The sequence below is a fragment of the Microtus pennsylvanicus genome, chromosome 9, assembly GCF_037038515.1.
Source record: "Microtus pennsylvanicus isolate mMicPen1 chromosome 9, mMicPen1.hap1, whole genome shotgun sequence".
NCBI classification, from domain to species: domain Eukaryota; kingdom Metazoa; phylum Chordata; class Mammalia; order Rodentia; family Cricetidae; genus Microtus; species Microtus pennsylvanicus.
Genome location: NC_134587.1, coordinates 108,997,433 through 109,024,000, shown reverse-complemented (window position 1 = coordinate 109,024,000; position 26,568 = coordinate 108,997,433). Strand labels below are relative to the sequence as shown.

At 55.8% G+C, this 26,568-nt stretch overlaps 2 protein-coding genes and 1 pseudogene across 3 annotated transcripts; all 3 read left to right on the top strand.

Annotated features, from left to right (window-relative positions):
• Positions 1–1,642: 1,642 nt before the first annotated feature.
• On the top strand, positions 1,643–5,581 carry LOC142857950 (large ribosomal subunit protein eL28 pseudogene; annotated as a pseudogene).
• Positions 2,631–7,548, top strand: Lsm4 (LSM4 homolog, U6 small nuclear RNA and mRNA degradation associated). Of its 2 annotated transcripts, XM_075987137.1 has the most exons (6): positions 2,740–2,757; positions 3,444–3,488; positions 5,539–5,580; positions 6,619–6,717; positions 6,795–6,975; positions 7,191–7,548. In XM_075987137.1, the coding sequence occupies exons 1-6, from the start codon at positions 2,755–2,757 to the stop codon at positions 7,280–7,282; spliced, it is 462 nt and encodes a 153-aa protein (XP_075843252.1). In that variant the 5' UTR covers positions 2,740–2,754; the 3' UTR covers positions 7,283–7,548. The 2 variants fall into 2 exon arrangements, with proteins under 2 accessions (XP_075843254.1, XP_075843252.1); XM_075987139.1 differs by lacking the exon at positions 3,444–3,488 and having other exon boundaries at positions 2,631–2,757.
• Positions 7,549–24,402: 16,854 nt separating this feature from the next.
• Jund (JunD proto-oncogene, AP-1 transcription factor subunit) lies at positions 24,403–26,195 on the top strand. Its single transcript, XM_075987136.1, has one exon. It carries the CDS (start codon positions 24,590–24,592, stop codon positions 25,613–25,615), a length of 1,026 nt encoding a protein of 341 aa, XP_075843251.1. The 5' UTR covers positions 24,403–24,589; the 3' UTR covers positions 25,616–26,195.
• Positions 26,196–26,568: the final 373 nt, after the last annotated feature.

The following is a 26,568-nucleotide window of genomic DNA, read 5'->3' as shown; positions in this document are numbered from 1 at the left end:
GGAACTCAGGACCCCCAGCCTTCCTGCTGAGACACAGTCCGCAGTCCTGGTGCAGGCAGACCACTTTACCCAGAGAGCCCTGGGTAGTGGTGTCAAGGGTCAGAGGCGGGGCACAGGAGAATATCATCATTGATGTTCTACACCAGAGCCTTTCAACAGCTCCCATTCCACCTACAACAGCCAAAGAAAACAAAACAAGATAAAAGAAGGGCTTGGAGATAGTTCCGTAAGCAATGTGCCTTCTGGAGAGCTTGAGAACCTGAGTTCTCAACACGACGTGATGTGCAGCGTGCTGGGTGTGGTGACATGCGTCTTCAGTCCCCTCACTCCAGAAGCAGAGGCAGAAGGATGTCTGTGAGTCAGTTCCAAGACAGCCAGAGCTACACAGAGAAACCCAGTCTCAAACAACCAAAAGAAAAAAAGAAAAAACAAGGAATTGCCTTGGTGGCCTACAGCAGTGTCCTGAGTAAAACACACAGTAAACAAATGTTTCATATATATAATATGTATATACTAACTATTTATTTATTTATTGCTAAGGGTCATCAAACAAGGTCCACACTCTAACTTCCAGTCTGTGGTCCTAAACCTATCTCTCCTAAAGGTTGCTCACTTGTATCTTAGCTGGAGGTCAGGTCCAGTCTCTAAAAGAAGTCTGATTCAAAGGTCAGGATTCTGGGGGAGATGCCCTAGTGTAAGCATTACAGCTCGGATGGAAAAGTATTCCGGCAGTCGGGAGCCAAGGACTAGCACAGGTCACAGGTCACAGTACCTTAGCAGCTTACAGCCCTGCTCTAGGGAAAGGTTTCCCCCGTGTAACCGCTCTGCTGCAGCAGGAGAGGCTTCCCCAGCCAAGTTGTTACAGTTGTTACAGCTCTGCTCGCTGGAAACGTTGTTACTTCTCTCCTCCATTTCTGTAAAAGAAGGTCTCACCCAAACCTCATTCAAGAGGTTTATTGGGAGGGAAGAACCCAGGAGAGTGGCTGCCTCTGCCAGGGTGGGGAAAAAAAGGCAGCAGCACACGCTACAGGGTTTATATAGGGCTACTTAGGGGCGGAGTTTTTCAGGGAGATTTTCCAGGTGAGAATTAGTCAGATTTCAGTCCCTTGAGCTCAGCTTGGCTAGATCTCTGCTCGGGAATTGGTTGGTTTTCTGCTTAGTTGGTGAGGAGCAGAGTTCTCTCTGGCTTCAGGGCCAAAGTGTGTTTCTTTCCCTGGCCCTTGTTAACCTTGTTAACCTAATAATTTCAGGGCCAGGGCATATTTCTTTCATCGACTCTGGTCAAAGTGTGTTTCTTTGGCACTGGTTTCAGGGTCAGGGTGGGTTTCGTTGGTCCTGGGTTCAAAAGTATTTCTTTCCCTGCCGAGGTGCGATTCTGGTGAGTTTCTTTGGCTGGCCCTTTTACCCTACCCTAGCCGCTGAGCAGATCAAGGTGGCGTCGCCGCTCAAGAGCAGAGCAGAGCATTGCTCTCGGGTTCGCTTATGGATGGCCCAGTTGTCATCACGAGAGACGTTCCTGGGTTCTGGTCATCAGGTGCAGCCTTGGGCACAGTGGGGATCCCACTAGGCTATCTTTACATGTCTAGAGGGCGTTTACTACGCTCATTACAAACAGCCAGCACTCAAGAAGCTGAGGCGGCACTGTTGTGACTTCAGGATGAGCATCGGCTGCCCACAGAACCTGTCTCAAAACACAAGTCCAGCTCTTTCCGTCTCCGTCCGCCATAGAAGAGGAGGCGCCGCCATGTCTGCGCATCTGCAATGGATGGTCGTTCGGAACTGCTCCAGTTTCCTGATCAAGAGGAATAAGCAGACGTACAGCACCGAACCCAACAATCTGAAAGCCCGCAATTCCTTCCGCTACAACGGGCTGATTCACCGCAAGACAGTGGGAGTGGAGCCCGCGGCCGACTGCAAAGGGGTCGTGGTGGTCATGAAACGCAGATTCGGTCAGCGCAAACCAGCTACTTCTTACGTAAGGACCACTATCAACAAGAATGCACGGGCCACCCTGAGCAGCATCAGGCACATGATCCGAAAGAACAAGTACCGCCCCGATCTGCGCATGGCGGCCATCCACAGGGCCAGTGCCATCCTACGAAGCCAGAAGCCTGTGGTGGTGAAGAGGAAACGGACCCGTCCCACCAAGAGCTCCTGAGCCCTACACCCCAGAAGCAATAAAGAGTCTACTGACTTTTTTCAACCATCAAAAAAAAAAAAGAAAGAAAATAACAAAACACAGGTCCAGCAATTTCCGTTTCCCCTCCTGTGGCGGGGGAAGCGCCGGACCTGCCGTCTGTGTTCAAGGACTCTGTCTGGCTTAGCAGAGGTGAAGGGAGCGGTGAGGACTGGCTGGAGGCCGGACCGTAACAGGCAGGACTCCCGGCCGTCCAGCCGCACATGCACCGGTCAGCTTCGCCCACAGGGTGGCGCCGGACGGACGGAGGAGCGCGCGTCTGCGCAGGCGCCATTTCCCAGCATCGCCCTGGAGTGGGCGCGAGGCGCGCCTCGGCCTTTTGCGTCTCTCCCACGCCTCACTTACGGCCGCCCCTCAGTCCCGCAGCGTGATTACGACACGCCCGGCCGTCGCGCTCCGTAGGCACCGCCCTGCTTTACGCCAATTGGAGGAGTGTCCCTTGAGCCCCTTTCTGAGTGGCCGGAGGCTCTGTCAGTCCCTTTCAGTCCGGTGGCGCTCCGCGGGCGCCGGCGGGAGCGCGAGCGGCTGTGCAGCGGAGGAAGTGTCTCCGCAGGAAGATGGTGAGGGCCGCGGGGCGGGGGCGCGTGCTCGGGGCCTCCGCGCTGCTGCGACAGGGAGAAGCCGAGGCCGGCGGTGACCGGCGCCGCGCCAGGCTCCCAGCCCGTCGCCACTGGGAATTACCTCTGGATAGACACGTTTTTTTGCGGCCGGAAGAGGGACTATGACCGCTTCCGGGACTGCCACCATCATTGATAGGAATGCTGCACTTCCGGCTAGCGGGCGGGGCTGAGGGCTCACGTGGGCTTCTTTGGCCGACTTGTCGCTTACCTAATGTCTGACCGTAGCCACCCACGCCTTTTTCAAACCCAGCAGAGTGTTGTTTCTTCCCGGGACACACGGCATGCCCTGCTCAGGAGGACATGTCAGCATGCCAGGCTCAGGCCTCCCCAGTCCTGGCACTCATAGACCACCTGGTGGCCAAGAGGAGGGCGGGTCTCCTTGTCGCATGCTGAGCCGGACGTAATCCGTCTCCTCAGCTCTTGATGGTAGGGTGTTCGGTTTGTTGTTTCAGTTTTCTAAAACTGAATATCATGTAGCTCAGGCTAGCCTCAAACTCATGATTCTCCATCCTCAGTCTCTGGAGTATGGAGAAGACACGTGTACACCTTCACACCTGTCTCAGGCTGGGAAAACAGGCTCTCATGTAGCTCAGGCTGGCCCTGAACCCCTGATCCCCTCCCTCCAGAGTGCTGGCTGGAAGGTTATTTGGTGCAGGCTTGGCGCATGCTGGGTAAGCGCTCCCTACTGGCTGCATCCTGAACCACACAGCCCCTGAACCCTGACCTTCCTGGAGGGGTTGCCCAGGGCAGGACACCTGTCCCGTGTAATCCCCGGACACTCCTCTAGATCTCTGTGGTCGGTCAGTCTGGTACAGGAGTTTCCCCGCTGAGCCGTTGACTTTGGGCCTCCACCCTTCTCATCTACACACTGGACCCCAAAGTCTGGAGGCTGGCCGAGAAGGCATCTCCTGCCCTGAACCTGGCTCCTTTGGCTGGAGGTGCTGGGACTCCAGCACGTTCTGTGTGGAGGGAGTTAGAGCACAGCCAAAGCCAGCGGCCCTCCCAGCCTTTCAGGGCTGGGACTGAGGGTGGCATCCTGTCCCCAGGGCACACTTTACTTACCCCACCTGTGCCAGGTGCCCCCTCTGGCACCCCTCTGTGTTCAGCAAGTGTTTACTGCCCCTTTCTGCCACAGCAGAACCTACACCCACACTGAGGTCCTCTCTAGCTGGGGAGACTGGTGCTAATCACTCCGTAATTACAGAGCGGCCTCTGCTGTGGCGGGTGGAAACAAGGTGGCCATTAGGACCTGGCCAGAGGTGGGGACATGCTCAGCAGCATTGAGCAAGGCAAGTCTGGGGAAGGGCACTGTGGGCAGTGGCTGGGGCCCTGGCAGAACAGCAAAAGTTTAACGGTAGGGTAAGCCTTATCGTGGCTGCCCGGCACCCAGCTGCAGGAGTCCCTGGGTGTCCGCTGAACCCCTGCTGTCCCTTGTACCCAGGGATTTGACTGTTGTGTTTGTTTCTTTATTGAGACAGGGTCTCTTATCCCATGCTGGCTTCACACTGTACCAAGAGTTGTGATAGTGCCCCTGCCTCCCTGGAACTTATCCATAGGCTGCGTGCTGTGGCTTTTTTATTTGTTAGCGGATCGGCCTGGACACCCTTGTCACTAACCATCAAGGCATGGGATGCAGAGTTCCCCAGTCCTCTCGTGACCCGAAGTTACTGTACTGAACATGGTGGCTCCTGAGGAGTCTGGGGCCCTTGTTTTGCTCTGTTTTTTGTTTGTTTGTATTTCGAGATGATGCCTCACTGTAACCCAGGCTGGCCTGGGACTCACAGATCCACCTGCCCCTGCCTCTCAATATTGGCATTAAATATGTGTGCCCCCACACCTGGCTGTGGTTTTTTTTGTTGTTGTTGTTTTCTTTTTTTTGTTTTTTTGTTTGTTTGTTTGTTTGTTTGTTTGGTTTTGGTTTTTTGAGACAGGGTTTCTCTTTAGCTTTGGAGCCTGTCCTGGACCTAGCTCTTGTAGACCAGGCTGGCCTCGAACTCACAGAGTTCGCCTCTGCCTCCCCAGTGCTGGGGTTAAAGGCGTGCGCCACCAGTGTCCGGCTTGTGTTTGGGTTTTTGTGGGAGTTTTGAAGATAGGTCTCATGTAGCCCAGGCTGACTGACTACTGATCCCGCTGCCTCAGCCCCCCCCCCCCATACTGGGGAGACAAGTGTGGTTTATGTTGGTGTTTGTGGGACTGGAGGGCAGTGTTACCAGCTGCTCTGTCACCATGTCCTGTATCAGTCCTGCCACCTGGGCCCCAGGAGATGCCCCAAGCCGCCCCTCCTAGAAGCACAGGGACAGGCCTGCTCTGTGTTTCCAGGGACTCCTTCCTCACTGATAGAGAACTTCGGAACCCTTGCCCTCATCCCCAGCACACGGAAGCAGAAATCCCAGACTGTGCAGCCCTGTGCTTCAGAAGGTGCAGCCCTCCTAGTCTGTATAACAAGACACCATCTCCGGAAACCAACCAGATAAATAACTTTCTAGGTTACCACAAGGTTACCTCTAGACATGGAGAGCTGTATTCCATCCTGTGGTTCTGGGTTGCAGTAGTTGTGGAGAAATGACTAAAATGGTCCAGAGAAGTCCAAGTGACTACTAACTACAGGAGGAGACAGTGAGAGGTCACCTGTGACCTAAGTTAGAGTCATATGCAATAGGGGTTTCCTTGCCTGTATGGTCAGCATTGCACTAGGGACTCACACTGCTGTCTGTCTTCCAGCTCCCGTTGTCGCTGCTGAAGACAGCACAGAATCACCCCATGGTGAGTACGGCCACTCTGGACCCAAACCCCAGGCCTCTGCAGTTCCAAGATGTCTCAGTGGGTCGCGTGCTTGTTGCCAGGTGTGCAACCTGAGTTCACCAGGACCCACATGATGACGGGGAGGGAACTGGCTCCCCTGAGCTTGGCTTCTGCCCTCCACACACACACTCTTTGAGCACATGCAAATAAGAGTAAAGGGTCCAAAAAAATCTGTTTAAAAAATAAGAGTAACTTCAAGCTGGGGTTGAGAGCACCTGACAGGGTCCCGTCCCCAGCACAGTGGCTTCAGCTGTCATCGCGGCTGCCTGGGAGCCTGCAGCAGCAGCTTAGTCATGGGCGCAAGGCCAACATGGGCAGCTTGTGAGACTCGGTTTTTTGAGAAGGGGCAGGAGTGTGACTGAGTGGACAAGAGGTGGTCCAGCATGCTCCAGGCCTGGGTTCCATCCCCAGTACCGCAAGAGGATTGCTGCCTCTGACTTGTTTGAGTTTCATGTTGGAGCCGTAGGCTCAGCGCGTGTCAGACTGGCCAGTCCCTCCCAGCTGACCCCTGTCTCTTCTGTTAGGAAATAAAGGTGAGCACCACCAGAGCCAGCCAGTCCTGCACCTTCCCTGTTTACACACAGCCAGAGTTCAACCTCTGTCCCATCCTAAAACATTGTTACCCTCAGAAGTAGACCTCATTTCCCTCAGCCCCTGGCCGCTGTGCCTGCCTTTGCGCCTTGAAGGTGTTTCTGAGTGAGGAACGTGTGGTCCGCCTGCCACTCAACACAGTCTTGAGGTTCGTCCACTTTTCTTGGCTGTGTAATATTCTTCATGTAGATGAGCAGCCTGGGCTTGCCCGTTGTCTCACTATCCTCCTGCTTCAGCCTCCAGAGTTGGGGACGCCAGGTTTGCCACCATGCCCAGCTAGTGTAGAGTTTTGTCTGTTTGTGCACTGTGCCTGGTCATCACAGCAGCTCCTAAAGCTGTAGTCAGGAGGAGAAGCCCGGTGTGGTGGGGCCTGGCTACACTGGCTGGGCTGACCAGGGTCTCCCACAGCTGGTGGAGCTGAAGAATGGGGAGACATACAATGGGCACCTGGTGAGCTGTGACAACTGGATGAACATCAACCTTCGGGAGGTGATCTGCACATCGAGGGTGAGTGTCCACACTGGGGGGCCGCACCGCTGGACTGAAGGGAATGTGCCCGTTTGTGACACCTCCTCCCTCCCCAGGACGGCGACAAGTTCTGGCGGATGCCCGAGTGCTATATCCGTGGCAGCACCATCAAGTACCTACGCATCCCCGATGAGATCATTGATATGGTGCGGGAAGAGGCCGCCAAGGGCCGCGGGCGAGGGGGACCACAGCAGCAGAAGCAGCAGAAAGGCCGAGGCATGGGTGGTGCTGGCCGAGGTAGGGTCACAATGAGGTCAGGAGGGACACCCAGGAACCCCTGTTATGCACCCTGAGCAGTCATGAGGGTGTGGGCTCCTGTGGGCAGATGAGGCCATGGGGATCTGGGTACAGCCTGGGGTCTTCCACAGACCCATCCTCTGCCTTTGGAGGCATTTGTGGCCCCTGCATAGGGAAGCTGGTGTCTCAGCCGCTACCTCTTCTCTCCCCTGCAGGTGTGTTTGGTGGCCGGGGCCGGGGTGGCATACCAGGAGCAGGCCGCGGTCAGCCCGAGAAGAAGCCAGGGCGGCAAGCAGGAAAGCAGTAAATGGAAGTAGCCTGAGCAGAGCCCAGGATGGTGGACTAGCCCCCGGGTACCTTTGTGTGAAGTGCCTGGCTCCCACTGACTCAGTTTCTGGAGGATTCCGAGTCGGAGGCACCTCTGAAGCCCCGGATGATCTTTGAAAGGCCGACTTCTTCCAGGCTTGATTTCAGTTTCATGTTGGAACCTTAGGCTCAGCGCGTGTCAGACTGGCCAGTCCCTCCCAGCTGACCCCTATCTCTTCTTAGGAAATAAAGGTGAGCACCACCAGATCCAGCCAGTTCTGCACCTTCCCTACGTCTTATCAGATACAGAATTCCATGAGCTTGTGCTCTGCCTGTCTGTCTGTCTCCTGGTCCTAGCAGAGGTTAGAGTGGGGCAGACCCTGCATTGGAGGAACAGGAGCTCCAGGCCAGCCTGGGCTACATGACACTCAGAAAGCCAGGTCTGTGACTGCAACGCTGTGGCGGGTGGGGGTGTGTGTGTCAGGGCTGACCAGCTGCTTCATCAGTGAAGCAGTCCTGGAGCAGGAACCAGAACATGCCACAGTTGGCCTTTTTTATTTTTTTCTTTCTTTCATGATTTTGTTTTTTTGTTGTTGTTGTTTTTTTTTTTTTGGTTTTGGTTTTTTGAGGCAGAGTTTCTCTCTGTGTAGCTTTGGAGCCTCTCCTAGAACTTGCTCTGTAGACCAGTCTGGCCTCGAACTCACAGAGATCTGCCTGCCTCTGCTTCCTGAGTGCTGGGGTTAAAGGCGTGCGCCACCACCCAGCAACAAACTTTTTTTTTCTTCCTTACACTTATTTTTTCTGTGTGGGTATTTGTCTGTGTGTGTACACATTGCATGTATGGCCAGTGCCCACGGAAACCAGAAGACACTGGACTCCCGGGAATGGGATTACAGCCAGGGAATGCTGGGGTGGGACCCGAGGGCTTCAGGAATGCTCGGTGAGTGCTTACCAAGAGGGCTCTGTCCCCGTTCCTGCGCCTGTGCTCATGACCCACACAGTGAGGATGTGATTACTGTGCATTTTAGCATGACCTCCAATCCCAGGAGGGATTAGTTAATTAATCCCGAGTGCACCGCTATGCAGGACTGCATTCTGTTCCCTGGTCCTGTCCTCTGTCCCCGAGAGTCAGGACATGGTGCAGCCTCCCTGTCCTAGGCCTTCAGTCCCCAACAGCTGAGACCCTAGGCCCCTGTGTTCATCCCGTTCCTGTCCCACCACCCTCCTGAGACACAGGATCCAGGACGGCCACCTCAACTGTCTTTGCATCCTAGAACATGTAGTCTGGCTTAGACGCATTGGCTTCTAGAAGCTTCTGAGCTGAGTGGGGTTTCTGTGTTCTCCCCAGTGAGTTCCAGGAATCCGGCCTCAGTACCTCCGCAGAAAAAACCCAGAAGCCAGGCCCAGATCTTTCTGTCTGAGCCAGGCCTGCTGTGCTGGTGTCCGCACCCACCACCTGACCTCAGCTGCTCTCCTGTGGGCCGCCTTCCCATAACTCTGCCTGCCTTCCCCTTCCTTGCTGGGGCCCAAGCTACAGGGTGGCTCAGCCAGGTCCAGAGACTGCAGAGGGGCCCCTTCCAGGGCAGGTGGCTTCCCACCGTGTTACTGTTTCCCATCACCCCCTCCTAACTTCTCCCAGGCGGACTTCATTACTATACAGTTTTAGGACAACAGGATGCTTGGCCATACACCGTGTGAACACAGGGATGTCACAACATGTGGGGACTGGCCCCTAGCCAACATGGTAGAGCCCTTACCCAGGGGAAAGGTCAGGTGACATTCAGGGTGAATATGGATGCCAATGAGATGGCTCAGTGGGTGGAGGTGCTTCCAGCCAAGCCTGGCCACCTGGGTTTGATTTCCAGGACCTACATGGTGGAGCAGGAGAACCAGTTACCACAGGTTAAACTCTGACCCCCAGGTAGTGTGATCCTGAGCGTCAGAAGTCGCAGTGTATGAGGCAGGATTGCAGGCCCAGCCACCTGGAGAAGTAGCATTCCAGGCGCATGCCAAGGTGCCAGGGCTCAGGAGGGTGCCCTTGTTACTGTCCAGCCATAGACAGCAGCGGCTGGACAGGCACATGCTTTAAATTCTAGCACTAGAGGCAGGTGGATTTCTTTCTTTTTTTTATTTATTTATTTATTATTTATTATGTATACAATAGTCTATCTGTGTGTATGCCGAAGGCCAGAAGAGGGCGCCAGACCTTATTACAGATGGTTGTGAGCCACCATGTGGTTGCTGGGAATTGAACTCAGGACCTTTGGAAGAGCAGGCAATGCTCTTAACCACTGAGCCATCTCTCCAGCCCGAGGCAGGTGGATTTCTGTGAGTGCAAGGCCAGCCTGGGCTACACAGGGAGAGCCTGTGTCAAATAACACAGACCCAGAACTGCGACAGCAGTGAACCACAGAGTGGGAGGTACCTGCTTCCCTCTCCTCCCAGAACCTGACATTGCCAGTGACCTCTGAGGTCCTGCTCTGCCAAAGCCTTCATTCCTCTGGGCTCCGCCTGGCAGGGACTGCTGGACTCCTCGGGGTTACACTTGGAAAATAAGTCCTCCTCTGGGAAGGGGTGTGGCTCCCTCAGCCTGTGGGGAGGCCTAGGGTTCCCTCCCCAGCACTACACTACAAAACAAGAACCCTTGGCCTAGCAACTGCGGCCACACAGGCCTGGAGATGTTGGGTAAGGTGCCTGAACCGCATCAACCCATCTGCGCCTCCACTTCAGTAGCTGCTCAATAAATACATGATGTTCTGACTACCCTAGGGTCAGCCTGGTATGCAGCAGGTGACCAACAAGTGCACAGTGACAGTGAACTACTGGCCCAGTGTCCGGCAAATGTTTGGCACAATGACCTTCACCCCTAGGACCCACCTGGTATGTGTGCGGCAGGTGCAAAATAGATGTGAGGTGCAGATGAGTCAACCTTGCACACAGAAATGATCCAGAAAATGTGTGGCATGGTCGTTATCCCTGAGAGCATTTGGCATGCAGCAAATGCATAGCATGGCAGTCTCCCTAAGGCTGGCCATAAAGCAAGCACTAAGTCAATAAATGCTCGGGGTGGCATCTTCAGGAACTCTGTAGACCAGGCTGACCTTGAACTCTGCCTCCCACCACCCTGCTAGGCCTTACATTTTACAGGCTGTGGAGTTGGTGAAAACCGACTTGTGGTCCACTGGGGACCCAGGCAATTTTCCCATGAAGGCTGAGCCTCACTGCCGGCAGCACCAGGCCATTGCACCCAGTGAGCTCCCTTCCCTGGGCCTGGCCTCCTCCAGAGCCACCAAGCAGTGACTCATGCCCTCCATCCGTCCCGCCTCTGCTGGAACCAGGCTCCAAAACAGTCACCCACCCTGCTCTCGGGAGGGGCCATGGACATACTTCAGGGCTTTGTTCAGTTCCTAAAAATACTGGCCTCCTACAGCCTCTCCCTCCCACCCTCCTTGCCTTGACACAGGGGAGCCTTTTCTGAACCTGGTGACCTTGTCCGTGGAGCCCTCTCAGATCCAAATGAGATAGGAAGGTCAGGAGTTCTCAGCCCGCTGGGGTCACTATGCAGCCCCAAGTTCCCTAAAATGGGCCTGTCTGTCTTCATTAGGAAGCCCCGGATCATTCTGGAGCCCTAAGAATGGCGCACAGAGTGAGGAGCTGTGCTCTGCTCCACAGTGAGATCCCCTGCCAGCCTAAACAGCACGTGCAAAAGCCCTGGGGCCACAGGCCAGCTTGGAGCTGGCCCCAGCACCTCCCCCCCCCAGCTCAGCAGGTGCCCTATCAGGCCAGGCAGTACCCCGCCCCACCCACTTCTCCCTAAGGGAGGGTGAGTCACTGCTCAGTCTAGTTCAGAACTGGCCTCTCTGACCCTGGGTTCTTACCAAGTGCAGGGGTTGAGTGTCTCACTTTGTTTACTGAGTGAATTTTGTTCTTTGATATGCCTTTTTCTGTGTAATATCTCTGCGCATGCGCGTACAGAAGTCACAGGGCAGTCCCTGGTTCATTCCTCAGGAGGCATCCACTTTGCTTTTCCAAAAGTTGTTTATTTCTCTATTTATTGTGAGGTTTGTGTGTGTAAGCATGGTGTGGGCCTGTTGAAGTCAGAAGACAGCTTGCAGGAATCCATTCTCTTCTTTCCAGCCACCATGTGGGTACCATGGACTGAACCTGGGTTGTCTGGCTTAGTGGCAATCACCTTTAACTGCTAAGCCATACCCCCACTCCCCACCCTGCCCAGCTTGTTTTTCTTTTCTTTTTTTTAGGGCGGGGGGTTGTTTTTTCGTTTTTTTGGAGACAGGATTTCTCTATGTATCCCTGGCTGTCCTAGAACTCACTCTGTAAACCAGGCTGACCTTGAACTCACTATGTAGACCAAAGTGGCCTCGAACTCACAGAGATCCGCCTGCCTCTGCCTCCCAAGTGCTGGGATTAAAGGCCTGTGCCGCCACTACCTGGCTGCTTGTTTTTCTTTGATGTAAGGTTTCTCACTGCCCTATGGTTTGCCAAATAAGGTAGCTTGGCCGAAGTCCTGGGGACCCATCTGTCTCCCCTCCCCATTGCTGGAGTAACCCAGCATGTTGAATTTAGTACTTCATGCATGCAGGTCAAGACAGGGTCCCTATGTAGCCCTGGCTGGCCTTGAACTCGCAGAGATCCCCTGCCTCCACCTCCTGAGAGCTGAGATTAGTGGCTGTGGCTCCAGGCTCTGCCCACTTTTCTTTGTTGTTTGGAGAAAGTGTCACGAGGTAGCCAGGGTGCTTGGCCTCTGCTTGCCAGACACCATCTCCTAGGACTTTATGCTCTGAAGTTGGGAGATGAACAAAAAAGCCAAGATGACACCCCGGAGGCAAGGTGAAGAAAACCGTCCCTGGGGCATCTGGGGATGAAAAGGCCCTGGGGCAGGAATCAGTGGCTGGGTGCTGGAGAAGGCTATGAGCTGGGGTTGCTGGGGAGGGGGCAGGATATGAGAAACAGGTGGTGTCTTAGCTAGCTCCAAATACGGGCTGGAGTGTCCATGAGGTCCCAGGCCAGACCTCGTCCTCACAGTGACTACCTGGTGCCCAGATGTTAGTGCACAGGACATGCTCTGCAAATGTGGGATGGAGGGATGGACAGACGGAAGCATGGTGGGTAGGTTGGTGGTTGTATGTGGGTGTACCCCAAGGGCCCTCTGTCAAGGGCATGAGAAACCACGTGTGTCACCTTCCTGCTATGACTGAGGTGTCTGTGGAGAACCTGTCCTGTGGCCTGTGTGTTCTCCCCACCCCCACAGCCAGTAGTGATGACCCTGATGCCCACCCGCAGAGGACACAGGGTGGGTGCTGGGCAGGATGCTGAGTACCGGCCAGGCAGCCAGGCAGAGGCGGGCAGCCAAGTACCAGATGCCGCTACCTGCCTCTGCCTCTGAGTCAGCATCACCATGGCAACTGGCTCTGCCGGATGCTCCCAGGACTCAAGATCGTCACTGCAGCCCAGCCACCGTCATAGCTGCCTCCCTGGCAGGGGCCACAGATATTTTTAGCAGATTTCGGGCATCACTGGAGACAGGAAATCTAACTTCTGAACTGCATCCAGCTCAGGCCCTCAGTCTCCTGGAGCAGGTGACATGTTTCAAGGGCTGGGTGACCAAGGACAGCACAGCTGGCCTTGATGGGTTATGGCCTCTCTTGGGGAATACACACGGGTGGGTAAACTGAGGAAAAGAGAGGAGTTATGGGTTGGTAATGAATCAGTCTCATATCCTAGCTGATGAGGTTCTGGGGACTCCCGAGGGTCACCCCTCCCCCACTGAAATCCGCACCATTCCTCACATTCTGACCCGAGGACCTTTGTTGGGAATACCTTCCCTTGAGCCTTCTGGGACCTCACACCCATATATGCCTGTCCATTTTCAGAGACTACATGGGGGAGTGGAGAGACAGCTTAGTGGTTAAAAGCACTGACTGCTCTCTCAGAGGACCCAGGACTAATTCCCAGCACCCACATGGTGGTTCACAACCGTGTGTAACTCCTGTTCTAGGGATCCAGCACCCTCTTCTGGCCTTCAAGGACACCAGGCACAAACACAGTGAATGGGCATGCGTGCAGCCAGATCACACACACACATACACACACACACACCACACACACACCACACACATACACACACACACACACACACACACACATACACACACCATACACATATACACACCACACACACATACACACACACCACACACACACACACACCACACATATACACACCACACACACACCACACACATACACACACACCACACACACCCCACACCCCACACATACACACCACACACACACATACACACACACATACACACACCACACACATACACACACATACACATATACATACCACACACACACACACACACCACACACACCACACATATACACACCACACACACACCACACACATACACACACACCACACACATACACACCACACACACATACACACACATACACACACACCCCACACATACACACCACACACACATACACACACATACACACACACACCACACACATACACACCACACACACATACACACACATACACACACACACCACACACATACACACCACACACACATACACACACATACACACACACATACACACACACACCACACACATACACACACCATACACATATACACACCACACACACATACACATACACCACACATATACAGAACACACACACAACCACGCACACACAACACACCACACACAACACAACACACACACCACACACACACATAACCACACAAACACAACACACCACGCACACACACCACACCACACATACACAACACACATACACACACACAATTTTTTAAAAGATCAGGGTCACACATCACCAGACTGGTGGTTTCAGGTTTTGAGCAAGGCGAACTTGCCTTCTGCGCACAGGTCACGGGAACTAGTGAGCTAGCACAGGCCCACAGCCCCTGCCTCCACCTCACTTTCTCACTGGCTGACAGCAGCCAGGATTCCAGAGGAACTTCAAGGTGTCTGTCATGTCGGGCCAAGCAGGCACAGGCATACTGCCCACACCTACCTGACAGGAGAGACTAGAGTCCTCATGCCCCCTCCCCCGTTTTATTCACATTCCCTGCTTGGCAACTACGCTTCTGGAGGTCTCTGGACTGGGCCTCTAACGGGAAAAGCAAGTCAGGACTCCAGCTATGACTAAGTGTGCGGGAGGGGCTCCTCTTTCTGTCGGCGTGGCCCACTCTTGTATTGAGCTGAGAGCAGCCATCCACCTCCGAACCTCTTAGTGAGGGGACTGAGATCCTGGGGGCCCTGGAAATGGTCATCTCTGGAGCTGTTCCCTCAGACAGACTCCACTGTTTCCAGCTAAAATCATATCTAATGCTAATCTTTGGTCCCCAGCTGTTTTCCTGGTGACCATGCCGGTGTCTCCAGGCCCCACGGATGCCGCTGGTGTCGCACAGGAACCAGACTAGCTCCCGCACGGCTGCGGTCAGGCTGTGAGCTTTGGATGCGATGCCTTTGGGGCTCCCCAGGATACTCCTATAGCACATACCCAAATGTGGGGGTCAGAGGAGCCTCCCTCTTTTGTGGGAGGGACCTGAAGTGGAGCCGTGAATGAGTGTCACTGTAGTCCACCTGCAGGGGACAGACATCTGCTCATGTGTGTACTGGGGAGATGTTTGGTCATTTCCTTGCGGAATTCTTTGGGGATATAGAAAACTAGGGGTTACTAAGGCTGTCTGAGAGTAAACTCCATTTATTCCTGTCAGGTCAGGACTCACACCCAAAGATCCCTAGTTCTGAGGTTCATTTTAGTGGTGTTGAAACTTAAGGCCACCCTTATGGAGTCAACAACGTAAGTCTCTGAACATACATTTATGAAACTTTGTATTTTTTAAATTTTATGTATTTTCCTTGCATGCAAGCCTGGGTGTCGTGTGTGTGCCGTGCCTGTTGAGGCCAAAAGAGATGCCCGGAAGTGAAGTTACAGATGGCATGAGCCCCACGCAGGTGATGGGAAGTGAACCCATGTTCTCTGGCAGAGCAAGTGCCCTTGACTGCTGTGCCATGCCGGCAACCGTGCTTCCCATGGTGCTCTTTCCACTCCATGGGGTGGGTTTATCGTGGCCACTCATTCCTCCCTCAAGACAATTGCGCAGGGAGGGACAGGGAGGCAAGAGCATGCCGTTGACCCATCTCCAGCCAGTCTTCCCGCGTCTTTGTCTTAGCATTTTCTGGGACCCCCAATGTCAGCACCCCTCTGAAGAGGCCCTCTCTAAGCTGTGTGAGCCTTACCACCAACCGTCAGTCGAGTTAGGACCTTCCCATCATCCTGCATTCCCCACGTTCACAGCCCCATCTCCGCCCCCACCCCCTGTGCCCTTGCCCAGCACTGCACAATCGCGGTGACCTGTGAGCCCAGGTGACAGCTCTGAGAGCCATCAGGCCTGCCAGTGCCCACCCAGCTCTCACCAGCTGCTCTTGGCTGGTTCCCGGGCCTCCCTGGGATCCCTGCCTGCTCTCCAGGAGAACTAGGCCTCTACAGATCAGCCGGTCCAGTGGTGCCAAGAGGTCACCTCTCCCGGACTCCCAGGGTTCTGACCTCAGTGACAATGGAGGACAGCTCACAGTCTGTTTCCCAGATACGAGCAGCCAGGAAACACTGAAGGACTGAGAACAGACACTCCAAGAAGCGGTATTTAGTCACACTCAGAGCCAAGCCGGGGCACCAAGGGATGGAGCCGCACCCACCTTCCTCAGTGCCCTTGACATGCTAGTCCCGTGGTCTCCCAAGCATGCTCTGTGCACGGGGTTGTGACAGCCGTGTAGGCACACTCAGATGTCATAGAGTACCTGGTTTGGTACGGTGGGTTGGGCACTGCTGCTGTCTGTCCAGGGAGCAGGGAATCATCTAGAACCTGTGGACAGGGGCTCAGCCCTCACTGTCAGTGAGACCCCCTCCTCCCTCCCACTCAGATCTCACCACAGGCGAAAACCATGCCAAAGGTACATTTGGAAACGGTGGCCCAGGCCCTTCTAGGTCCTTCTGCTGCCCCGAAGCCTGAACCGACTGGTGCCATCTGGGAGGCACATCATTCTGGTCCCCCCAGCTGGGAGGCACATCATTCTGGTTCCCCTTCAGTCCTACAGGGCCATCTCTGGAGACAGAGCCTAAACTCAGTTCTCGGGGATTTCTCTTGGGTCGCATGAGATCATTGTTTGATATTCTATAAAGTCCAAACACAGAGTTCAATTTTATTTAAGTCTTTTTTTCTTTTCCAGCCTGGTCTACAAGAGCTAGTTCCAGAACAGGCTCCAAAGCTACAGAGAAACCCTGTCTTTAAAACCCAAATAATAAAATAAAATAAACTGAAACCCGGCGGTAGTGGCACACATGTTAATCCTAGCACTCAACAAACAAGCAAAAAAAAAAAAAATTAAGGGGCTGGAGAGATGGCTCGGTGGTTAAGAGCATTGCCTGCTCTTCCAAAGGTCCTGAGTTCAATTCCCAGCAACCACATGGTGGCTCACAACCATCTGTAAAGAGGTCTGGTGCCCTCTTCTGGCCTTCAGGCATACAGACAGAATATTGTATACTAAATAAATAAATAAATAAATATTTTAAAAAAAAATTAAACTGAAGGCTGGGCATGGCAGTGCACGCCTTTAGTTCCAGCACTTGGGAAGAGGCAGGGGAATCTCTGTGAGTTTGGGGCCAGCCTGGTGTCCATACAGTGAGGCAGGTCAGTCAGGGCTAAATACCCTGTCCCCCCACATCCGGAGACTGGTCAGGGTGTCCCTGAGGCATCTCCCTGCCCAGAGGGGCTGTCAAGCCAGCCCCACAGGTCAGTTTTCTAGTGTCTTCTGTTGAGTGTGGTAGAGGCTAGAGCAGAATTCTGGACAGCGGCGGCACATCAGGGGCCCTGGTGGAGCCCTGGGTGCTGCTCTGGAGGCTGCCCAGTTACAGTTCTCAGGTCAGGCCGCAGCCCCACCCCCAGCAGCCCCAGGCGGGGACGGGGACGTGGGTTGGACAGGACCCTCCAGTTTTGTACCCACCATTTCTTCGAGTACCTTGTGTGGGAAATCCTCAATGATTCAGTGAGTGCTGCTACTGAGTCTGCGGGCCATGTTGGTAGGGTTTGACAGAGGGCACCCCATGGAGGATGAGGACAGCAAGAGGGGCTGGGACCTTGACTGGATTATTTATGTTCTCCAGTCTGCCTTTGTGGCTAACATTAAGTTTCACTGTGTCTTGTTTTGTTTCATGACAGGGTTTCTCTGTGTGACATTGGTAGTCCTGGAACTCACTGTATAGACTATGCCAGCCTCGAACTCAGAGACATTCCTGTGAACCACCGCCTGGCCTTTTATTTGTTTTATTTTGTGGTTTCTTTTAATTTTTTTTATTACTTTCCGTTTGTTTTGTTTTTCAAGGCAGGGTTTCTCTGAGTTGCTTCGGAGCTTGTCCTAGAACTCACTCTGTAGACCAGGCTGGCCTGTAATTGAGAGAGAACCACCTGCCTCTGCCTCCGGAGAGCTGGGATTAAAGGCGTGCGCCACCACTGCCTGACCGATTTTAATTATGTGCACCTGTGCAGTGTAGTGTGTGTGTGTGTGCGCGCGCGCATCTGTAGAGGCCGGAGGCCTAGGATCCCCTGGAACAGGAGTTACAGACGGTAGCCAGCCTTCATGTGGGTGCTGGGAACCGAACCTGGAGCCTCTCCGAGAGCAGCCACCGCTTTTACAGACGGAGGCAGCTAGACAGCCCGGCGTGTTTGTTATTTTCCAGTAACAGGAAGGAAGGAAGAAAAGAGAGAAGTACAAATCGCCAAGCTGGTCCTGAAGGGCAGCAAAAGCAGAGTGACTGATGGAGAAGGGCGCCTGTGGTCCTCTCCGGCATAGAAGGCCCAGAGGAGCCCGGCTGCGCTCACCTGGTTGTGCACTGTGGCCCTGCTCCTTGTTGGGGTGTGCAGCAGGCCGTGCAGACAAGGCAGGAGCTGGACCCTAGGACCAGGCTCAAGCTACTCAAGGTCCCAGAAGAGGCCTGCAGATCTGCACGGGATTGGCGGCTTTGTGGAAAGGCGGGAAAAGAGGACAAAGAACGGGTGCAGGGAGGAGGGAGCAGAAGGAGGGAGGGTGGGAGGGCCGGAGCAGGGAGGAGGGACAGCCTGCTGGTGACAGGGTCAAGAGTTCAGGTGCTCGACCCTTGGGGATCTAGGTCACATTTTGGCTCACGTGGGTCGGACTGATTGTACGGACCAGGACCCTTGCACCACTCGTGTTCCAGAACAACTTTCCTGCCGCCCCACCTTTCTCTGCAACGCCCCTCCCCCAGCGCTGGGTTTGATTATCAGCGGGCTGGGGCGCAGGGAGGGGGCGGTGCGCAGCGGAGGCAGGGCGCTGCCACCTTGTGTAGGCTCGTTCTCTTCTCCGTTACCAGGCTGCCCTGCGCACCTGCCGACAGCTTTGTCCCTGGGCGGCAAGAGAAATGGAGGTACAGGCCACCCGTGGATTGGGTAAGGATGCATCTGCGCCCTGAACACACCAAAAGAAAAAAAATCCCCAAATAAACCCTAAATCGTTTCGTCCTAGCCGAGGACCCCGGACTAGGAGCAGGGGGAGGGGACAGGAAAGGGTTATGGGCCTGTTTCCCCAGGGCTGCACCCCACTCACACAGCCAACCTTTGAAGTTAACCTGCACCTCCTGGTCCGACCACCTGCTCCCAGCCTGCGGCTGGCACACTGGTCCCTAAGTTCCTAGGGTCGCCATTCTGTTCAACCCTGGGCCCCTTCGTGTTCTTTTTGTAGCCCAGTCTGTGCTCATCCTCCGGGCCTCACGGGAATATAGTGATGAGGTGTACCACAGGCCCAGTCTCCCCATCCCTCCTCACATGGCCTCCCTTTCTCCCTCCCTTCCTCCAATTTAACGCCCAGCAAGTCTGTCCTGGGGGAGGGGCAGGCCTGGTTCTCTTCTTCACTGAGGGACCCCAGAGCTGGGTTCTATAAATACCTGTCCCCCAGATCTCCAAAGACAGGAGGCCTGTGTGCAGGGCTGCCTCAGTTTACCCCACTCAGGGGTAAAGGTGCCCTCTCGACAACCTTCCTGTGCCATTCACTCACACACCACAGGAAGACTGTCACTGACCTGCAGGACCTGGTGGAGGAGGAACTTCCTTCTCTCTAGTGGGGTCCATAGCCCGAAACCCTGTAACCTGTAACTCTCAGGTTCAAGAGCAAGCAATGACTCAGACGTGAACTGGGTGCCTACTGTGTGCTGGTTCCACAGCCTGAGGGAGGGAACAGGAGCACCTAGTTATGTTTGGGTTGGGCTCTCCTTGTCTTAAACACCACTCCCTGTAAGGCCCCACCCCAGCCCTGGACGCTGAGGGTAACAGCCAAGCTCTGGTCTCAGTTCACGGTGTCACGGTCTGTCTCTAGGCCTTCCATCCTTGGGATCCAAAGGGCATTTGAAGCAAAAGCAGAAGAGAGGGGCTTTGGAGAGCTGGGTGTGGTGGTGCACGCCTTTGACCCAGCACTCTAGAGGCAAAGACAGGCCTTCCCTGAGATCCAGGCAGCCAGAGGTACACAATGAAACCCTGTCTTTAAAAAATAAAGAAAGCCGGGCGATGGTGGTGCACGCCTTTAATCCCAGCACTCGGGAGGCAGAGGCAGGCGGATCTCTGTGAGTTCGAGACCAGCCTGGTCTACAGAGCTAGTTCCAGGACAGGCTCCAAAGCCAGAGAAACCCTGTCTCGAAAAACCAAAAAATAAAAATAAAATAAAAATAAAAAAAGAAAGAAAAAAGTGGCTTACTGTAGAACCCTTCATTCATTCATTCATTCATTTGCCTATTCGTATTCTTGTTTTTGTTTTGTATTTTGAGACAGAGATTCCTGTAGCCTAGGCAGCCCTCAAACTTTCTATCTAGCTGAGGTTGGCTCTCAACTCCTCATGACAGGGTGGACCACACTAGGCTTAGACGGTGCTTCAGGAAGACTTGTTCTCTTGACTGGCTGGTGACAGGGCTCATGGAAAGGCACTCGTCACCAAGACAACAGAAAGCAGAACCTACCAGGCCACACACACCCCCACCCAAATAGATAAATGGAGATAAATGTAATGTTTATGTCTTCTCTGAGCAGGCAGTGGTGGTGGCACACACCTTTAATCCCAGCACTTGGGAGGCAGAGGCACTTGGGAGGTGGATCTCTGTGAGTTGAAGGCCAGCCTGGTCTACAAGAGCTAGTTCCAGAACAGCAAGGGCAACACAGAGAAGCCCTGTCTCGAAAAACCCAAAAAAGAAAAAACAAAGAAAAAACAAAAAGACTTGTCTACTGTCAAAGAACCTAGAGAGGATGGCTCCCCACCCCCTAAACCACACACACCTCAGTATATGCACCATAAGGCCTTGTGAGATGATAGGATAGACCAAGCAACAAAACAAAGTATCTGGACAGGCCGAGCTGGGACTGGGTAGGCAGCAGGTGCGTTTTAACGCTTGCCTGCACTAGATAGGACCTATGGGAAGGCTTCCCCTTGTGCGCGAGACCCTCAATGGCTAAGTCTTGAGTGTCGGTCAGTCACCAACACACAGAGACAGAGACACTGGGCTGGTGAGGAAGCAGAGGGTGCGCTTCATTTCCTCATTTTAAAAAGGTTTTATGAGGCTGGAAGGAGCTGGCAGTGACCCAGAAAACAGGACGTGGGTCCCTTCGCAGAGGCTACGCAAACACCTGCGGTCGCAGCCCCGGCGCCGGCGGAAGCAGCGCGGGAGGGGCGGGGAGGCCGCGGTCTTCCCGGTAACCCGACCCTCAGGAATGCGGCCGCCCCACGGGCCCAGCCACCTGGGGACGGAGCCCACACGCTCTGCCCCCACAAGCCGGGCCGGGCCTGGGGCAGTCCCCTGCCTTAGCTCCTCCCAGGGGCCCCCTTCGGGTCTTCCCATTATGTGAAGTTATGATCAGTTTCTGTCGATTCAAGTAAAGACTGAAAACGTAAACCAAAAAAGTCAAATTTATCTTCGCACTGGGGAAGGGCCCAAGAACCTGGGGGTTCGAATCCAGGCCCACGAGACATCAGGCTCTGTGTGGGGGCCGCGCCGTCTCCAGCCTGGGCTGCGGCACCCTGGGCAGGTCACTTCCTTCCCCAGACACTGCCCAGGGAAGACAAGCGAAAACAGAGCCCAAGTGGGCGCTGTTCCTGGCACAGCTCCATTGCCACTGACAGACACAATGCTCCGGTCTCCTCCAGTGCAGCACAGCGCCCCGAGACTCTCTAGCCCCCTCCTCTCCGTATTGAGGTTTTGAAGGTTGAGTAGGAATATTTTAGAGGGACCAAGAGCACCCCAAGACCGGCCGTTTAAGTTTCTCCAAATAACAAAGTCAAACAATGTCTGGCGGGGTGACTGGCTCTCCGCTAAAGGCGCTTGCTGCCAGGCGGGCGAGCCCGACTTCAGTGCACAGGACCCACCTCACGGGAGAGAGCAGACTCCCCAGGCTGTAGCCCTTCACAGGCCTCTCCCCCCCAGAAATGCAACAGGAAATATTTAGCTCAGTCCGCGGGAAGCAGAGGGAGATGGATCTCTGAGTTTGAGGCCAGCCTGGTCTACAGAGCCTGTTCCAGGACAGTCAGGGCTTCACAGGGAAACTCTGTCCCGAAAAACAAGGGAATGTTCAGCCCTTACTGTTCTTAGTTTTCGCGTAAATACAAAAAGCTCCCCTTGGCTGGCAGGAAAACAGACTCACAGAAAGGTCCCCAACCAGCTCAAACCGGCGCAGCCTCCAGAGGGCCACCCCCTCCCCCATCGCCAAGGCCAAGGCCCAAGGTCAGGGCGGAGCCTCCCGCGTCCCCAGCTGTGCAAAGGTCCCGGGGAGAGGCGGGATTGGCGCCCGGGGCCGGCTGGCTGCGTGCCAGCGCTAGCTGGCTCAGCCCTCTCGGGGGCCCCAGGCTGGGATCTGGCCCGCGGATCGCAAACCCCACGTGTGTGGAAGAGTCCTCTGCGGTGCAGGAGGAGTACACCCTTCGCTCTGTGTGATTCCTTGGCTACAGAACGCACTAAAGCCTGGATGTGGGGGCTTCCTAAGGCCACAACTGTGCAAGCTAGGGCGTGGGGGTGGCAGGAGGTGGAGCCCCCCACGGCCCTGAAACGCGAAGCACCTACCACAGGGTGCTTCGAGTGGGTGACAGGTCAGATAGGGGTCACGGTGAGAGGTGGGAGGCCGAGGAGGGCTGTCTTCTTGAGTGCAGTGGGGCCTGTCCCTCCCACTCCCAGCAAGCCGAAAACCTGGCCCATCAGGCCTAGCGGGCATAATGTACTAATTAAGGGGGGGTAATTACCGCCTGGATTGTTCATCAGCTCCACCCTGGGGCCCACCCCAGGCCCCGGTGGAGCCGGGGGTTAGAATGTGTACCACCATGGCTGCCCCGGGCTGGGGCACCCAAGTTCTGTCCGTGCCGCAATACTCGGTTGACCGCGGCTCTGCGGGGAAGGCCTGTGTTCTCACTCAGAAGGCCGAGAAATCTAGCCTGAGCTACAGGAAATCCTGGCTCAAAAGAGACTCAGAAACAAAACCACAAGCCTATCCCCAAACATGCCATAGTGAGGCGGTGGTTTGTCACTCCAGCATTTTAGCCATGGAGGCGGACGGTCACCGCAGACGGTCACCCCTAGTCCGAGACCGGCCGGGCTTGCACATTTTGCACGATGGCCTTTAACCCCAGCACTTGCCAGGCCCATATCTCTGTAAATTCCAGGACAGCCAGGGCTGTAAAGCGAGACCATCTCTCGAAACACAAACTCAAACAACAGACCCAAGACCCAATTCTCACGCTGGGATGAGGTGACTATACTATCGTTCCAGGAGCTGGGTACAGAGTGACTGCCTGTCCTAACAGTTAAAAGCAAGACCCAGGAGCATACATCGTCATCCAGGACCCAGGAAGCGGAGCTAGGGTTGCTGGGAGTTCAGGAAGTCAGTCTGGGCTACAGAGTGAGGTCCGGCCCCAAAGCATCCAAAACCAGGGCCTTGGGGGCGGCTCTGAAAGGTGCCTGAGCTTCAGACTCCCACAAGCTGTCCTCCAACCTCCACAGGTGCGCTACACACACACACACATACACAGACACACACACACACACACAGATACACACACACAGAGACACACACACAGACACACACACTCACACACAGACACACACACACACACACACCACACACAGACACACACACACACACTCACACAGAGTAAAATGCAAAACAAACAAAACCGAAAACTTCAGGCGGAGCTGAAGCGGTCAGGCCTGTTACTGAAACACTTGGGAAGGGGAGGCAGGAGGATTGAAGTGAGTTCATGGTTAGCGGAGGTTACAGAATGGGACCCTGTCTTAAAACAACCCAAAACAAACGTTTAAACTTTTTTTCTCACATAGATAACAAAATAACCACAAAAACTGGCGGCTTCCTGGAGCCCTGACCGAGTGGACTCCACATAGCCCACCCTCAATTTCCCCTCTGAAAGACAGGAAGTCGGGTTTTAGGCATCTCTCTGAATGACAGGACGCAAAGCACTTCCAACAACTTCTGGGGACTCCAAGGGACCTCCCTTGTCCTCCCCCATCCTGCCCTGCACCTGCCAGCCCCGAGCCAGGCCAAAGGAGCCCAGGCCGCCGCCCAGCCCCCTTGGCGGGGCGTGGTCTGCGGTGGGCGTGTCTACACAGGGGCGTGGTTTCTTGAGGCCCGGCCCATCACGCCATAGGAGAAGTGCCAGAAGGGAGATGAGGGCAGAGACCCACACGATGAGAGCAGGTCAGAGAGAGACATAGAGAGGGGCAGAGAAAAAGGAGGGAGAGAGGAGAAACGGGCAGAATGGAGGAAGGACGGAAAGAGAGACCAGGACAGATACTGAGTCCAGCACTCCACGCTGGGCGTGGCGACCCAGCCAGGCCCCGTTCAGTTCCACCCCCATGACGTCAACCCACAATGCAGCGCGCTGTTGTGCCTTGTAGCTAGCGTCGCCCGTGGCAACAGCGGCCGCGGCAGCCACGGAGCGAGGGCGTTCGGGCCCCCGCCCCCTTATGCAAATCTACGACGTCACCTCGAGCCAATGGCGAACGGGGGCGGTGAGCTCATCGTGGGGGCCGAGGTTATAAGGGTGCGCGCGGTCGTCGCGGGGCAGAGCGGCCCGCAGCGGAGCCGGGCAGCACGGGCAGCGGACTGGGGGGCGCACGGGGCCCCCCGGGGAGGCCGCGGCCACTCCCCCCGCCCCGGGGCCGAGCGCGGCGGGGGAGGCGGGGATGGAAACGCCCTTCTACGGAGAGGAGGCGCTGAGCGGCCTGGCTGCGGGTGCGTCTAGCGTCGCCGGTACTGCTGGGGCCCCCGGCAGTGGTGGCTTCGCGCCCCCGGGCCGCGCGTTCCCCGGGGCGCCCCCGACGAGCAGCATGCTGAAGAAAGACGCGCTGACGCTCAGCCTGGCGGAGCAGGGAGCGGCAGGATTGAAGCCCGGGTCGGCCACTGCACCTTCCGCGCTGCGCTCCGACGGCGCCCCCGACGGGCTGCTGGCGTCGCCGGACCTTGGGCTACTCAAGCTCGCGTCGCCGGAGCTGGAGAGGCTGATCATCCAATCCAACGGGCTAGTGACCACCACCCCGACCAGCACGCAGTTTCTCTACCCGAAGGTGGCGGCCAGCGAGGAGCAGGAGTTTGCCGAGGGCTTCGTCAAGGCGCTGGAGGACCTACACAAGCAGAGCCAGCTGGGCGCGGCCACCGCGGCCACATCAGGGGCCACCGCGCCCCCCGCGCCCGGGGACCTGGCGGCCACTCCTGGAGCCACGGAGACCCCCGTCTACGCCAACCTGAGCAGCTTCGCGGGTGGCGCCGGGCCCTCTGGGGGCGCGGCCACCGTGGCCTTCGCCGCGGATCCAGTGTCCTTCCCGCCGCCCCCCGGAGCGCTCGGGCCGCCGCCACCTCCCCATCCACCGCGCCTGGCTGCGCTCAAGGACGAGCCGCAGACAGTGCCGGACGTCCCGAGCTTCGGCGACAGCCCTCCGCTGTCGCCCATCGACATGGACACGCAGGAACGTATCAAGGCGGAGCGCAAGAGGCTGCGCAACCGCATCGCCGCCTCCAAGTGCCGCAAGCGCAAGCTGGAGCGTATCTCGCGCCTGGAGGAGAAAGTCAAGACCCTCAAAAGCCAGAACACCGAGCTGGCGTCCACCGCCAGCCTGCTGCGCGAGCAGGTGGCGCAGCTCAAACAGAAAGTCCTCAGCCACGTCAACAGCGGCTGCCAGCTGCTGCCCCAGCACCAGGTCCCCGCGTACTGAGCCTGAGCGCGGGGCGCATGCGCGAACTCGCTGCGGTGGGGGGGCGCCCAGGACTCCTCCGAGACTCGGCGCCCCCGGACTCGACAAGCTGGATCCCCCTTAACTCCGGGTGGGGACCCCGAGCGCACAGACCCCGCCCTCGCGCCACCTCTGTCTCCCCAACCCCGCGCGTGTTGCACAAGCCCGTGCCCCGGCCGCCCCTTTGTGCCGCCGAGGAGGGGCTCCGAGGGGCTCGCAGCCTCACGCTCTGCCTTTCTTTCCTTTTTTTTTTTATTTTAAAATTTTTTCCCTTTTGGAAGAGAACGGGAGTGTCCGATTCCGCCCTATTTATGTTTCTACTCGGGAACAAACGTTGGTTGCGTGTTGCGTGTGTGTTTCCTTGTGTTGGTTTTTTAAAGAAACGGGAAGAAGATTTAAAAAAAAAAGCCTCCCTTTCCCCTCCTCCCTCTCTTCCCCCTCCCTCCTCCCGACACTTGTCCCTCTCTTTTTGTTTGGTTTTGTTTTGCTACGAGTCCACATTCCGGTTCCGTAATCCTTGGTTAGCAGGTTTTGTGTTTTCAGTAAAGTCTTCGTTACGCCAGCTTGGCTGTCCGCCTCCTTCTTCCCCCGCCGAGGCCGGTGGTGGGCAGGGCCTGGCCCGCTCCCATCCCCCCCCTTCAGCTCCTTCCCGCCCCCCACTCCCCGACGAGGCGGGAGCATGGCGTGGGCGCAGGCCGGGACTGCAGGTCTGCGCGGCGAGCGCCACCTAGGTGCAGGCTGTCGGCTCTGGTTCAGGTGTCATCAGAACTGGGCTCCTGGGCTAGTCTCGCTACTTAGCTGGTAAATTCTTTTGGGAAGAGGGGGTGAAATGAAAAGAGGGAGGAATGGGTGCACGCACGCTGCTCCCCTTATCCTTGGGGCCTCAGTTCTCCCGATCTTCGGCCTCCATTTCCATCCTGGTGTTTGGGAGGCTG

Excerpts from the sequence above, each read along its gene's own strand:
- Lsm4 (XM_075987137.1), top strand. Across the intron at positions 3,489-5,538 it reads GCAGGCTTGGCGCATGCTGG|CTCCCGTTGTCGCTGCTGAA; the intron begins GTAAGCGCTCCC and ends TCTGTCTTCCAG. Across the intron at positions 6,718-6,794 it reads AGGTGATCTGCACATCGAGG|GACGGCGACAAGTTCTGGCG; the intron begins GTGAGTGTCCAC and ends CTCCCTCCCCAG.
- Jund (XM_075987136.1), top strand. The coding sequence starts at position 24,590 with ATGGAAACGCCCTTCTACGGAGAGGAGGCGCTGAGCGGCCTGGCTGCG.